The sequence below is a fragment of the Fukomys damarensis genome, unplaced genomic scaffold, assembly GCF_012274545.1.
Source record: "Fukomys damarensis isolate Sample0158 unplaced genomic scaffold, DMR_v1.0_HiC HiC_scaffold_20, whole genome shotgun sequence".
Classification (NCBI taxonomy): domain Eukaryota; kingdom Metazoa; phylum Chordata; class Mammalia; order Rodentia; family Bathyergidae; genus Fukomys; species Fukomys damarensis.
Genome location: NW_022900932.1, coordinates 5964932 through 5980711, shown reverse-complemented (window position 1 = coordinate 5980711; position 15780 = coordinate 5964932). Strand labels below are relative to the sequence as shown.

General features: G+C 40.8%; 1 protein-coding gene across 1 annotated transcript in view; it reads right to left on the bottom strand.

The window, feature by feature from the left end:
* Dnah8 (dynein axonemal heavy chain 8) overlaps positions 1 to 15780 on the bottom strand; it is a 258133-nt gene that overhangs the window by 76404 nt on the left and 165949 nt on the right. Inside the window, 8 exon segments of the mRNA XM_010638857.1 lie at positions 335 to 525; positions 661 to 913; positions 2713 to 2818; positions 5752 to 5934; positions 9996 to 10151; positions 12288 to 12443; positions 13893 to 14064; positions 14871 to 14998. Of these exon segments, the coding sequence (XP_010637159.1) occupies positions 335 to 525; positions 661 to 913; positions 2713 to 2818; positions 5752 to 5934; positions 9996 to 10151; positions 12288 to 12443; positions 13893 to 14064; positions 14871 to 14998 (1345 nt within the window).

The window sequence follows — 15780 nt, the reverse complement described above, 5'->3', positions numbered from 1 at the left end:
AAAGGAATTTTTTTTTTTTTTTTTTTTGCTTATAGAAATTCCATCACCAGCCCCACTTTTTCTCACTTTGGCAACAGGGACCCCGAAGAAGCATGAGAAACAGTGAACAAATCAAATATGTGACTAAACAAATCATAGGGTTAGCACAGAGTGGAATCTTAAATGACCAGAGAAAAATGAAATGGACATCAGGGAAAAAAAAAGGCATGAGAAGAATCTGACTTTCATTCGGACCCAGTTCCCCTAGTGGGTCACGGAAATGGCTTTGCAGTATGTAAAAGATCATGTCAGCAGCGATTTCCTCCTCTGCACATCCATGTTCCCAACGCTTTACCTTTAATGAGAGCCTGAAACTCTCTGTGCTTAACTGTCCCCCTCTGGAGATCAATCTTTAAGGTCATCAGGAGCACGAAGAGGAACTTGTGGTTTTCGTACAGGCCCCTGACGGAGTAGGTAAAAACTTCGTATGTCAGGTACTCGATGATGTTCGTAATTCTCTTCTGAGGGAGTGGAGACTTTTCAGATCTGCGACACGTTTTAAAAATTCAACAGGTTAAGAAGAAAAAAAACAAAAGCAAAAGACAACAGTTACCGCAAGAACAGAAATAGAAACAAACATTGCAAGTCACAGCTCCAGAGTCCCCAGAGTGCAGGTCCCACCTGGCCATGGACTGGTCGAAGAGCTTCAGGAACTGTGCCAGTGACGTCTGGTACATGATGTTGACCATGCTCATCTCTGTGATGAGGAAGTAGAGGATGCTCCCTCGGGTGGCCGCCGGCCGGAACTCCTCCTGAGCTGTGTTGATCTTGATCTCGGCTTCTGCAGCCACGTGTAGCTTTTCACTCACCTCGGCTGCTGTCTGCTTGGTGATGCGGAGGACACCGATGAGAGACTCGTCATCCACTAAGGACCCTGGAAGTCAACACAGAAAATGGCGGACACGAGGCAGGACAGTCACTTCTGACTGAAACGGGGCTGTTAACTTTCAACTTGATTTCCCCATTGTCTACTGCGTACTAGGAGAGTAGAATCTTAAGACACCACCCACTGCCTGAATTCTTCTAAATATTCCTGCAGAAGGCCTGCCTTCCACTCTGGCTAGCAAAAGACAGTGTTTTTCAAATGTCTGAAGTCAATGATGACATCTCCAGTGATGTTAGCTGTTCCTACGTAACAAACTTTTACCTCCATATCATCTTGGTGGCTCTCTCATAGTGTCCCCAACTGGGCATGGTGGTGCACACCTATAATCCCAGCACTCTGGGAGGCTGAGGCAGGAGAACTTCAAGTTTGAGCCCAGCCTGGGTAACTTAGTAACTTAGAAAGACCCTGTCTCAATTTTTTTTTTTAAGGGCTGGAGTTACAGCTCAGTGCAAAGACCCCGGGTTCCATCCTCAGTGCCATCCTCCTCCCAAAAAGTGTCCCTCTCTTTTCCATCCCACTTGTCATGGGTGTGAAATAATCCAAACATCACATACACAAAGCTGGCAAACAACTGGCAAACTGGCAGAGTGGATGGACCCATTTCCTCCCACCACCTAAGCAGCGGAATCCTTGCTACAGAGAATCTTGGCCCTTCCCCATCTCAAATGAGTGTACTGGGGGACAGTGGACATTGTCTTCCCGGGAACAGAGACCCTGATTTTACTGTAGTTTTTCACTCACTGTTTTTAATAGAACCAACACATGCTTCTGACAATAAGTTCAGTTTTTAAGTATGGGAAGACACTAGATGTGTCACGTTCTAGGTCACCATACCACACACAGACCGTGCTCTGGCTTATCCTGGGGCTGCTGAGGGCAGTTACTCTGTCGAGCGTCCTCGAACATGGAAGTCCTGTGTCAGCTTCACAGCATGGAGGCCTGGAGCCGCTCTTGGCTGGACAAATGGACCTTAGCTCTGCTTACTAACACTTAGCATGTGTGGGAGAAGCCCCTGGACCAGAAGACAGGTGACATCACCAGCAAAAGAGACGCCAGTATGACAGATGGAGACTTTTCATTGAGTTCATTTAAGGACATAGTGCTGGGAGGGGAAGGGTTTGTTTCTTTCTTTCTTTCAAGCTAGGGACTAGAGCAACACTGGGAAGTCTTCATTATTCAATTTAGGGAGCTGTAATTTGCCTACTACAGAGTAATATGATGTTTGTTGATCTGACTTTCATCAGATGGACGTTTCTTTTACAACACCGCAGAGAAGGGACCTCCTCAAAGCAGGCTGGGCTGGGAGAGGAGACTTGCCCTCGATCTCTAAGTGGGAAATCAAGTCACATGGAGATGAGTCGGACCCTGAAGGCCAAGCTCCTCTGACACAAATCACACACGTCATAACCTGGTGTAGCAGCTGCATTTAAATGCTAGATGAAAGAGTTGAACTAAAAAAAAAAATTAGATTGAGCACATTAGTTTCCTTGGGGCAGGCAAATCAGCCTATTAGGAATTACCTAGCTCTACTGGGAAGCCCTTAGTTTTTTCAGGAGAGAGCAATTATATCAAAAAAACTGTTATTCTCAGATGCTCAGCTTCTAGTTGCTAATTAAAAAAAATCAGATTCTCTGCGGTCTTTCCTCAATATCTACATAGAAATCAGCTTGCTTGTTTTTGTTGCATCAATAACTTGATTCCTTCCTAACTTGTATGAGACTACCAAAAGGAGTGTAAAAAAAACCTCATTCAAAATCTGTGATTTGATTACTTCTTAATAACAGTACCTTTTGTAGCACTTAATTTATAGAGGAGATTATCTTCAAGTTCTTTCATCTTCCGCTTATTAAAAGTAACATCCTCCAAAAGTTTAACCCTCTCAGACTCTAACTCCTGTTATTAAGAAACAAACAAACAAACAAAAAACATTGGAACTGTAATTATCAGTGATTACAGTGAACTTAACTTCCTAGTGTTTATCAATTTGAAAGGTTTAATTCGAAGTGCCTTGTAAATGGCAAAAGAAATTACTATGATTATTCCAGTCTGTCTATATTCTCATTTCTCTGAATAATTTAAAAAACTATGCTCCCTAGCAGTCAGATTCCATGTCATCTACACTGGCATGAAAGGAGAGATCCGCTGAAATTTTACCCAATTATCTCAAGCCTTCTTGCCACCTGTTTTATTAATAGAATGTTCCCATTCCTTTGGGCTGGTTCCCAAAACCAGCTGAGTCTGCCTCTGTGAGAAACACTAACTTTATTTGCAGGAGAAGAAACCAGGAGGCATTAAGGAATAGAAGCCAGGGGCAACATTGCCCAAATGGGAGCTCTTGGCTTAGGGCCTCGGGAAGACCCTGGGGTGGGTGGCACAGACAGTTATCAATGTACACTCATTTTCTATTGTATTCATACCTCCTACCAAAAGGATTACTTGGGGGCTTCGGGAAGTTTTCCCCCCCTACATAAATGTTGTTATTTAGAAACTATGTTTCTAAATACTTCAAAAGTTTGCAGGACGAGCACAATGAACTCTCACTTATCCAGAGTCACTCAATAACTTTCTGCCTTATCCCAATCTTCAAAAAATAATACTTGCTATTGTTATGATTCTTATTGCTGATTCACTTGCTGATGTCATGACACTTTATGACTAAACACTGCAGCAAATATTCTTAGAACCAGGACAGTCTCTTTTATAACCATAGCTCAATGTTTAAAGCCCGAAAATTTAATGTTGACCTAATACTCTTACTAAAATACAGAGTCTAAATTCAAATGATCTCAGTAACTATTTATAACAGTTATTTTTTCCTGGTCTCATTTCAAAATCATCCAGTGCACTTAGATTCAGTGAAAAGACATTTTAGGACTACCTATTATTGAAAGAATGTTTCTTGAAAAACTGCTTCAGAAAATCTACCATTTCAAAAGTCCTCCTAAACCGACTCATCCAAAGCCATAACACAGCACCGATCTGTCCATCTGCTGTGGCTTGTATCATACAGTATTTTCCTCCAGAGCTTGTGCATCTAGAGGGCACGAACTTGTCCTTTCTTTTTTGTATTCTTGACAGCACTTACTGATATGTACTGAATTTGGTTGAACTCCTTTACTTTATACCCAAAGAAGCCGAGCGTCCAGATATATGAATAACAGCCCACTACAATCCACACAGCCGGTTACTTACACATCAAGCCCAAAACCCTTGTCCTCCAGTCCCCAAGACTGGCATCACTGCCATATTTGCAGGGGTGTAGTATTTGCTAGGGTGATGAAGACTACGGTTATATCTGCAGGAGATGAGCTACCAAAGCACTCATTAAAATGATCACCCCTGGGTGGTAGTACAGGAACACAGAGGCAAAATGCAATCACAGTGGCTTCCTTTTTAGGATGAATGGCAAACAGTCACGGCATGGTGGACATTTCTTACAGCATGCTCTAGAAAGTTTATCTAGGAGTCCTGGCAGGGTGGAAGTCCACGTGCCATTACAGGACAACACCTTTATTCTCTCCGGTCTCTATTTGCTCAGCTGTAGAAACAGGGGTGCAAGATCGGGTGAGGAGATGATGTCAAGATGCCGTCCTTCTGCATATTTAAGAGCGCATTTTGTGTTCCCCAGCAAGGCTGGTTTGAACATCCTAGTGCCTCTCTTGAAGAGGAAGCTATGGTCTGAGAAAAATACGTGTGGGGTGGTACACTGGAGATCTTTAGACAGTGCAGCCTCACGGGGGGGCTAGACCAGTGAGAAATCATCTCAAAATAAACCAATGGCACCAGTTAGACTGGAGGGGACCCATTTTCAACAGCTGACGACATCATGTGGTCCCGAGAGGCAAAGGAAGCAGTGAATTGTGAGTCCGGGCACTCCGCCTGGCGGCAGAAGACAGAGTCCCCTGCTGGACTGCACAGTCCCAGGGTGTTGGAAACCAGGATGGAACAACTCTCAGAGCTGGGTCTGTACCCTTTCCACTCCTCCAGACTGGCTGCCTTTCATGGGCAAGCCTGGAAGGTGACCCATCTCTTAGCCAGGGAGGACTGCACTTAGTGGTTCACTCAAGAAAGAGTCAGAGCCTCTTTCCCTTTCTGAATGTCTCCCATCTGGGTTCCTCATGCTCCATTCCAATTTCTTCCCCTTCTTGCCCTGCCTGCAATCCTTTTCTGTCGTTCCTTTGCTCACGTGCCCATTTTGTGCCTCTCCGCTCCTATTGTTTCTAACCTTGTTCTTTCCTTGTATGTGGGGTGCTAAAATGAATTAGATTGAAGCAAATATAAATATTCTGTTTTATGCAAATATGTTTTACATATGCAAACATAATCACTTTATGCAAATATATTGTGCACATAAAATTTAAGGTTTCTGAGCACTACCTTAAAAATTAGATTAATCTTGTATCTGTCTCTTAAAAATTTCTCATCCTAAATTGTTCTTTGTTTCATTAGAACCCTAAGGATACCTACAGCATGAGATTATTAAACTGCAGTAGGTAAAACCAGTACACTGGTAACAGCTATCCAGGGCAATTTCTTTTTCTCTAGGATCACTAATTTATTGCATTTTTAGGTGTCCCCAAGATAATCCGCAGGAGTATAGACATGTAAGTAAATATAACCAAAGGCTTGAAAACAGAAATAAAAAGTTCTCTTTTCTCTCTCTCTGTCTGAGTCGGAGGAGTGATTTCTTGACAGAAATTGATGCTACTTTATGATTTGCTTATCATTTCCCCCCTATATTTAGCCATTTAGCCATTTCGCAGTATGGGTTAAACACTGTTATAATTTATTATCAGTAGAAGTTCTTTACCTTCAGAAATGATTACCTGTTTCTCTGTTAGAATTACTCTCCTGAGTAACTGATTCTCAAGTCCTTTCATTGTAACAGTGAAATCAATGACTGATGTTTTAGCATTGATCTCAGGGGTAAAGGCAGGGTTTGGTAACTTTGTAGTAATGTAGAGTTTAAATTTATCCATGACATCACATTCCTTATCACCAACTTTCACCTATATGAATTCAAATGTGAAATGTAAAACAGCTGAAAGGCCAGCACAAGAAATTTGGGTGTAATTCAGGAAAGAATTTACCAAAGGTCAGAGCTATGAAACTTGAATGAATTGGGAAGAAGAGTTGTGAAATTTTAATCACTGATCTTAAATAATAAAGCCTGTTCCTTTTAAAATAATTTAATTTGTGGACCTGTGTAAAAAGACATTTTTAGCCAAGATCCCAAGGAAATCAAATGAAAAAAACTTATCCAGAACAAATGGTGAATAAAAGAAGATGCACCTAAGATTTGACTTCAAATTTTTAGTATTCATTGCTCTTATCAGTTGTTCATAGTACAGGAGGTGCAATTTCCCCCACCACCCAGTTGACCTGACTATGTCTTACTGGGAAACTTTGCCGTGTTTATAGGAGAAACTGCCTTTCTCTGCACTCATCTACAGTCCTATCTTCTGCGTATTTGCTGTGGTTGTACCTAGATGTCCCCCCACAGCCTCATGTGCTCATAGCTGGGGCTTCTGGGAGGCGACTGGATCATGGGGATGTGAAAACCATCAGTAGATCAGCACACTGATGAGTCTGTAGTTGACTGGCTGTTAGAGGGTGGGTTACTGGGGACAGAGGCTGGAAGGGTCTCTATCTTCCCTGTTCCTCTCTTTGCTCTCTCTGCTTCCTGAAAAACATTCCCTGAGCATTGTACTCCGCTCTCATTTGCCAAGACCCTATGCCTTGCTGTTCTGCCTTGGAGACAGCTGACTATGGAATGAACCCTCTACAAACTGGAGCCAAAAAGAAACTTTCCTCCTTCAAATTGTGAGCATCGGTTATTTTGTCTAAGCAACTAGAAATGTAACTAAGACGATATCTGACAACAGAAAGAATTAATATAATTTTCAAAGAAAAAAAATGCTAATTTTCTGCAGAAAAATAGCACTTATCTTGAGCCCTACTACTTCCAGTATATCAAAAAACAGTTTTTGTTATCTAAAACTCAGATGGAAATCACAGCATTTTAAAGTAGCTAATTTAAATTTATAATGAACCCCAATCCTGCGTGTGATGGAAAACATTACTGAAGCCACTACCACACCCTCAGGCACCATGCCTTAATGTTGCAAATAAGAATCTGCAGTCTTTTAAAAGCCCTTCAGGGAAGGAGATTCTATAAACTACTTTGACATGTTAAACAAGCCAGACACAAAGATACAGCTATTGCATGATCTCACTTATCCATGGAATTTTAAAAAGTTGGACTCTTAGAAGCAAAGAATCCACCAGTGGTTACCTGGGGCTGGAGGTGGAAAGGGGGAGGTGAAATTTCATATAAAATTTCATTTGTAAGATGAACGAGTTCTGGATATCAAAGGGGCAGCATAGGCGGTGACAGATGTAATAATTAACTTATTATAGTTATCATTATATAATGTCTAGGTATAACAAAACATCACATTGTATACTTTAAATGTGTGTGTGTGTGTGTGTGTGTGTGTGTGTGTGTGTGAATTAGGTGTTTTCAAAATGCAGCTCCAAGTTGTGGATGGGTCCACAGTAGTCAAACAAATCACTAAAAGTTTTCCTCACCTCCTTTCTTATCCAAAAAAGAGAAAAGCTATTTTCTAATCTCATAGGAGAAAGCAACTAATTCTTCCGTACAATGACTGAGTCTTATTCCTTTTTCCCCCATAAGCACTTGCAAGCTTAAATATATACCAGATGTTTCATAAACCTTTGCTAAGTGAATTTTTAAAATGTGTTAAATAAAAGAATTCATATTATAAAGAAAATCTTTCTACATAAATATTTAATTAGAAAACTTATTTTAAAAAAAGAAAACTTATTCATTGATATTTGGGAATCAAATTAAGTTGGCCAAATTGGGGAAAAAAAAAACTCCATCAGAAATACTATCACATATCAAGAAATAGAACCAAAGAAGCCTACAAATAGAGAATGATACCAATTTTTTAAAAATGCTTACACTGAAAACAATTCATGCTATCATCAACAGTTGGGAACAGTATTCCATAGCTTCCAGCAAAATCAATGAGTTTAGGTTGAAAGTTAATAAAGGAGAAATGAACGAATCAATGTCTACAGACTTTATTAAAGTGCTATTTTCTTGCTGGGTGCAGGGGCACACACCTGCAATCTCAGCTGACTGTGAGGCTGAGGCAGGAGGATCACAAATTGAGGGCTAGATCGACTTAGTGAGACACTCTCAAAACAAAACAAAACAAAACAAAGGACTGGAGTTGTAGCTCAGTGGTGAAGCACTTGCTTTCACCATGTATGAAATCCTAGGTTTAATCCCTAGTACTGAAAAAAAAAGGTGTGCGCGTGTGCATGTGCGTGCATGTGTGCGTTAGCCAGCTTTCAATTGCTGTGACAAAATACCTCATATACACAACTTAAAAGAGGAAAGACATAGTTTGTCTCATGGTTTCAGTCTGCAGCTGACCAGTAGAGAGGTAGACACATCCTGGAGAACAGCGTGGTAGGATAAAGCTGCTCACCTCATGGTCTTACTGCAATACCGGGGCTGTGTCCCACGTGACCAAGAATGAACCCATGGATGGAAGAGGTAAGGTGCGAGCAAATTTACTTAAAAGACATAAAGGCAAAAAACAGTAAAAGATATAAAGGCAAGGAATTAAAGCTCCTGCTAGCTGGGTGGGGGTGCTGAGCAGGAGACCCAGGGAGGGTTTTTAAGGGCTTTAGAAGGGAGCTTGAGCTGTTGTATGAGCAACAGAATCTCTTTTTTGGTACCGGGCACTGAATTCAGGACCTCACACTTGCCAGGCAGGCACTGCTTCTGAGCTACATCGCTGGCCCTAGAATCTCTACCCTATAGGAGACTACATAGTTTTCGGGGCCCAATCTATGCAGAGTTCACGCGATGTCCATGCAGGGCCCACAAGCAAATGGCCCGCCTGAGCATGCTCTGGAGGGGTCACAGAGAGCTAAAGGACAAACGGCAGATATTTTTTAAGATCCCTGCAGGGCTGAGACTCAGCTGACTCCATTTTGGGCTTCCCAAATGCACTCTGAGGCCATCGTCTTTACTGACTCACAAACTCTTAACTCCTGTCTCGCTAATTTCTGTTACAATGGCAGCCAGGAAGGAGAGAGGACCAGACAGCCAGAGAGAGGAAGGGCCAAATAACAGCTGCAGTCCCCAGGTCACACATCCATCAACTGGACCCTAACTCCTGTTTCCATCACCTCCTAATAATGCTGTCAAATTATGCTCTAATCAGTGGATCAATGCATTGATGAGGTGAGAGCCTCCTGATCACTATGAAAGCCCATCAGTTGGTATCCACGCATTTGATGAAATAAGCTTTTAGGAAGATATTTTAGTCCACCATAACCAAACATACACACACACACAGATACACACAGACATGTACACAAACATAAATGTATATGTACCTATGATGGTATTTTCTCCAGTGACAAAATCCAGGTCTTCTTATTTTAAAAATATGTATATGTCTTATAAAACAAATTTTTTCAAATATACTTATGATGATGATGATTATTATTATTAAGACCAGATAATGTGTTTCCTCTTAATAAGTTAATTAGTTTCACCTAAATGACTATTCTTACCAAGATATTGCTCTCTCCTGTATATTCTACATACTACTTTTTAAAAGGTTTTAAAACACCATATGGTACCCCATTAATATATAAAATTTTAATGTTTTAATGTATCAGTTAAGTAAACTTAATAATTTTTTAAACTCTCATTTAGTAGTTCTGAAGTGTACAAAACACTGAACCCCATAAATACATAAAATGATTATTTATCAGTCAGAAACAAAATTAAAGAAAAACAAAGTAGTAGCCACCACTGCAGAAGAAAATAAGGAAATAAAATAAGCCTGTATGACAAATAAATAAATGAATGGAAACACAGGATCAGTTTGGAAAGAATTGCTTGCAGCGCACCAAACACTCCTATTTGAAAGAAACTGCTTCCACTGCTGTGCTCAAAAAGATAAGTAGATGTCACCATTGTTCTTTGTTTCCTTTCTTCCTCTTTCATAAAACTCACCTTGAAAGTGGTGCCAGACTTAATAAAATTCTTCTCTAAGACATTGTCCAAGGCTGGATCCAGCTCTTCACGGATGTCTTCAATGAGCAAAGGTCGGCCCAAGGACAGGCTGTCCTCCAAGTGTGTGCGGAAATATTTATGGTTCAGAGTCGTCACCTGGAAATAAAAAGTTGATTAAGCCGAGAGTGTGACAAAGACTGAGCCCATTTCTGAGTGGAAACCAAGGATTTTCTGGAGCAGTGACCAGGAATGTTGAGGGCAATACAGGATACCTTAATTATAAAAAGTAAAAGTAACAAACAAAAAGTAATATTCAAAACCTGGTGAGTCACAGGTCTGCTGAAACCTGGGATGTGCAATGGGGTCTCTGGAAAGAGGAGAACCCAGTGACAGTCCGTGGATAGGATACCAGACCTCTGCTCCAGACAGATGGAAGAGTCAAGGGTTAATCTCTTGAAATTTACATAGCAAAAATCACTCAGGGAAAGCAAAGTAGCGTGTGTACTTATGGTAATCATTTGTCTTCTCAGAACGCTCCTGAAATGCAAGAGTGATTAGAAAAAATAAACACAACGGTCAGGAATGCTATATTGACAAACCAAGCATCCATCCAGGTATTCTGTCCCTTATTGACACAGAAGAGACCGTGATACTTTCCATAAAGCCATCCTAACAGACTATAAATTCCTTTGATTGATCCTCACAATGTTTTTGGGAATCAGAACACAGAATTCCTAGCAGGAGCACTCATTTTAAAATCAGTATCTGCTATTCCTTAGAATGGTCACAACAGATTGTTGATAGTTGCACGATCCACTTGGCTTTGAACTCTTACTTCTCCTAAGAGCCCTCTTCCTGTCTATGAGGATTCCCAAAGGGTCATGTTAATTAACTCTGTCTCCTTACAGTCTGTCCTCTGAATATAACTGTGAACTTTAAGCTCCTGTAGGTGTGGATCTGAAGATGAAAGAAAGACCCACAAGATCAATGAATGATTAGGAGGGCAGAATGGATATACATCAATTACAGTGGGAAAAAATGTGGACTTCAACAATTAAATAAGTCTACTTGTATTGTTTTGATTAAAAAGGAAATAACCAAAAAATCCCACATGTGAATAAAGTTGTTTTGCTGGCTTGACAGGTTTCTTTACACAAATTAGGTGCCATAAAAGCCTCACTGTGAGTTGATAAGGTAAATTAATCTAAGCAAAGGCTCTAGCCCATTAAACAAAATGAAATGTGTCCTCATAAGGCTAAATTTGTTCATGTCTTGTTTTGTCTCCTAAGGGAGAATCATTTTGTGATTTCCTTCCCACGTCAGTTTACTTAGTTTTATTTATTTGTTTATTTTTGCTACCAGGACCTTGAGAGCTTGTTTGGAGGTTCTAGCAGGTTCCCTTGACCAAGGAAACAGTCCTCTGCCACTGGGGGTGGTCATCCTCAGCTTCGTGAGGGACGCACATGGAGCAGTGAGGGAGGAAGGGGACACCCGCCTAGCCAGCCAGATCAGCCAAATCAACACTGGCAATCAATGGTGTGGCCGAAGTCACAGCCAGATCGCCCTCACACCCTATTTTTGGTACCAGGGATCCAATTCGGGACTTTGTGCTTGTGAGGCAGGTGGCGGCACCACTGAGCTAAATCCCTGGCTCTACTTAGGATTATTTCTAACCACTTTCAATATCTTTATAAACTCAAAATAATATCTCAGAGTCGCTACGTCAATTTGCTTGATTTTTCTTGAAAAGCACAATGGGAGAGAAGCAGGGCTTAGCCAGGTGTGGTAGTGCACACTTGTAATTCCAAAGGTCCAGGCCAGCCTGGGCAATTGTAAGACAGAGTTTCATTAACAAAATAAAATGAACATATGAAGGGGGTTAAAATCATAGCTCAGTATTCCTTGGGTTCAGTTCTCCATAACACACACACACACACACACACACACACACACACAGTACTGCAGATGTGACCTTGAAAGGGATCCTAGGACCCCAGCCTTCTCTTCTTCCTTTCTTTTGCATCTTGACCATAAGATGAATAGTTGTGTCACATGCTGCCGCCATGATCTGCTGACTCAACAAAGGCCCAAAGCAATGGAGTCAACTAATCATGGATTGAAAGCTCCAAACCGTGAGCCAAAATAACCTTTTACTCTTTATAAGCTGATTAGCTTGGGTATTTGTTGCAGTAGCTGAAAGCTGACTAACACAGAAGACAACTTTATGACTGACAGATTCTTTTGAAAGTTTGAGGAAATTTTATGATTTTCCATGCACTAAATGCTACATACCTGCAAATCATTTTCTTTTTCCTTTGATTTAATCCAAGTTTTGCCTTGAGTCTGTGGATCTATGAGGAGTGGGTATCTAGTGGCTTTTGTCACAATGATGCCATTCTGAATTGAGAGATCATCTCCTGGCAGTCCCTGCAGCCCCCACTCACCAATCTGAATGACAGGAAATGGATATGGCCATTCAAAAGAGAATGGGAATGCTTTTGTTAGCAATTAAAAGTTGCATAAGGTAAAAAGAAAATTTTAATTTCGACATTTTCTTCCCTGTGAGATGAGGTAACTAGTATCTAGAAAAAAGAAACTTGTAAATGTGAACCAAATACCATAAGCTTAATTTTTTAATTTTTAATTTTTATTAGTACATTTTACAGTTCATAATGATTACATTAACTGTGGGGAGTTGGTACATGTACATAACACATTTTAATTCTTTTTCTATTCCTTTCCTTTCCTCTCCCCTCCTTCCATCCTTTAGTCCCTTTTGCAAAACAAAACAGAAAACAAAAACTAGAATGAATTCTTCCCATAATGACCCAAGATTAGGTTTACCCTTTTATCATACTTGGGGAACACATTGCTTAAGTTGATTACACACTAAACCTGATTCGGAGTTAGAGGAGATCATGAATGTAATGAGATTTCAGGAAAGAAGACAAGCCTGAGGACATAGCCCTTGATACTTCTTCCTGCTCCTTGGTTCTGCCCACACTGGGTATGTATGGGATGGATGGATGGATGGAAGAGAAATTAGGAGAGGGACACTGGTGGATACACTGCACAGGATCAGTAAAAATCAGTAGCCTCCTTTGTAAAATTACCCCGGGACTGCCAAGGGCCGTAATTAAGAAGGAGCATCCTGGCCCTCCTTGCTTCGTCTGGGGCCCAGCACATCTACAGTACATAATCTATTCCCTGTAAGGATGAGGTCCACATTGTTTGAATTGAAGATTATTTTTTTTAACTTTTAAATACAGATAACACAAAATTAATAGCATCGCATCCCCTAAGGAAGCAGCAACTGGAGAGCGTATTTGCAAATCAGAAATGCAATCATGGATACAAATTGCCTGGAAAGCATTTTAGCACCATAGGAGCTCTGCAAGCTCTGCTGAAAATTGACAGCAGTGACAAAATCCCATCGGGGAGGATTAGTATAGCTGGTTACACTGTTACTAAATAATGGCAGAACATGTAATGGTGTTAGGCCATTGGACACTAACAAAAGATAGTGAGTAATAAAAGGAAGGTTAGTAGCAGCATTTACGGCCTAGGCCATGTCTACATTTGCAAAAAAAAAAAAAGTCTGAAAGAGTATGTGACTTCACAGGAGTGCTGCAAGCCATAAAAGTTATTAAGAAGAGTTCAGTGTTAGTGAACTCGAAACTCAAGAAAGATCAGCAGTGTTGATGGTTTTAATCTGAAAGCAAGATTCTCAAAGTGCAAAGAAATGCCACAAGGAAAATCCTTTTTCCCCCACTCTCAGACATTTTCAAAGCAATATTTTCAATTCAAGGAAAAAGTAAAAGTTAGGTGGACCTTAATTTCTTAGTGAGTAATAAAAGGAGGCTAAAATACAAATATTGCAAGGAAAATAAAACTTACCGTCGGAGGATCCACCAACATCGAAATAAGATTCAGGTTTTCGGTGAAAGGAATTCTCCGTGCTCTCATCTCTATCTCCCACTGATCTTTAAGCAGATAATTCCTAAATATCTGATTGAAAGGACCCAGATAGGAGAGGAATCCCGTGCACAGCAGAATGTCACCTACAAGTCTGTTAAGAAGAAACACACAAGCCCTCCCCAAGGTGAGTCACCTAATACATTTTAAGCTTATCCATTAGGTAGCTGGAAAGGTCACAGCGCACTTTTGTTTTGTTGTGTTATGAGGTGAAATTCTTCTCTGTTCCTGCCAGAATGGAAAGACCATGCGAAAGGAGTCTCAAATCCAGCAGGGTAAGAGGGACCACATTTGGGGTGGGTCAAGAAGCAAGCAAGCAGGCTCCCTGCAAACCCCAACAGGTACAGAGCCCCACTCCTCGTGCAAGTGCCTCCTTCCCACCCCAGGCCACGGTCCTGCTCAACCCAGTCTTACGCTGAACTATTTCCTCCCCGTCCCCCTCTTTCTCCCCCTCCCCTCTTCTTTCTCTTCTTCTTTGCTATTTTCCTACTCTTCTTTCTTTCCTTCTCTTTCAGGTTTCCTGGGGGCCTCAGCAGACATCAGCACAAGAAACCTTTGCATTTGAGAACAAACCAGCGGCCCACACTTTCAAAGGCAGAAGCAAGAACTGGAGGGAAAACCCAAACTGTCGGGCAAATCCGAACATCAGATGTCAGACTGAAAACCCACATTACCAAGCCACGGCTAAGACTAAAAAGGTTTTGTGGGATTTTCTTTGCTCTACTGACCATGTGTGATGCCAGCTGTAAGCGTTCTTAGAGAAGGACAGGTGGAAATAAAGGAGAAAAGTGCTTCACCGTGCAAACAAACTGGTTCTATGTTCTCTAGTGCCACAAAGCGGTGGGTTTGTTGTGGTACTAATTAAGAAGGAGGGTGACTAACAGAGACCAAAAGTCATACCTATTAATCTGAGCTTTGAACTCTTTACTCTGCTGTGTCCACCGGACTTTTTCCCCACTCAGCCCGTCGATGAGCGTGGAAGCTGCCTGCATTTTTTTCCGGCACATATCGGCATCATTGAGCAGATCCTGCGCTTGGAAAAAGAATATCTCAAAGAATTTGTTAAATGCTTGATCAAGCACCCATTATATGCACACATAAAACTACAAGGAGGAACTAGCCCACTTGCAAAATACACCTAAAAATAATACAGAGTGACAGCACTTGGCCAAGTAAGTTCTCATCATCCATGGTAAGAGCAATTTGATCTTACAAAATTTCCAGAGAAGCGATTTTGTAAGACAGAATTCAAATTGTGTTAATTCTGTCTGGTGTTTTCAAGCAGTGATAAAGAAATGATATATATTCGAGGAGACAGATATGTTTGCCCTGATTTAAACATTATAGAATCTATACATATATCAAAACATCACCCAATACCCCATGCATATGTAGTTTCTATCTTTTATGTATCAGTTTTTAAAATCCACTTAAGAAATATCAAACCAATAAAAAAATCAATCAATTAATCAATAAAAAGCCACCTTAAAATCTTGAGTTTAATAATTTGTTGTAGTTTACAAAGTATTTCCTTCAAGAAAAATCCCCCACCAGGGTCAGGTTGAGCTAGCTCATAAGAGGCAACTGTTAAGTTTTCAGAGCTGGTGCTAAATGCACCTATTCATTATTCAAAATTAAATTACAAAACTTACAACTACATTATATTAAAAGCACAGGAGAGCTGGGAATTTAGCTCAGTGGTTCCACCACTTGCCTCACAAGCACAAGGACCTGAGTTCAATCCCTGGTACAAAACACACACACACACACACACACACACACACACACACAAAAAAAGCAGGAAAAAGAC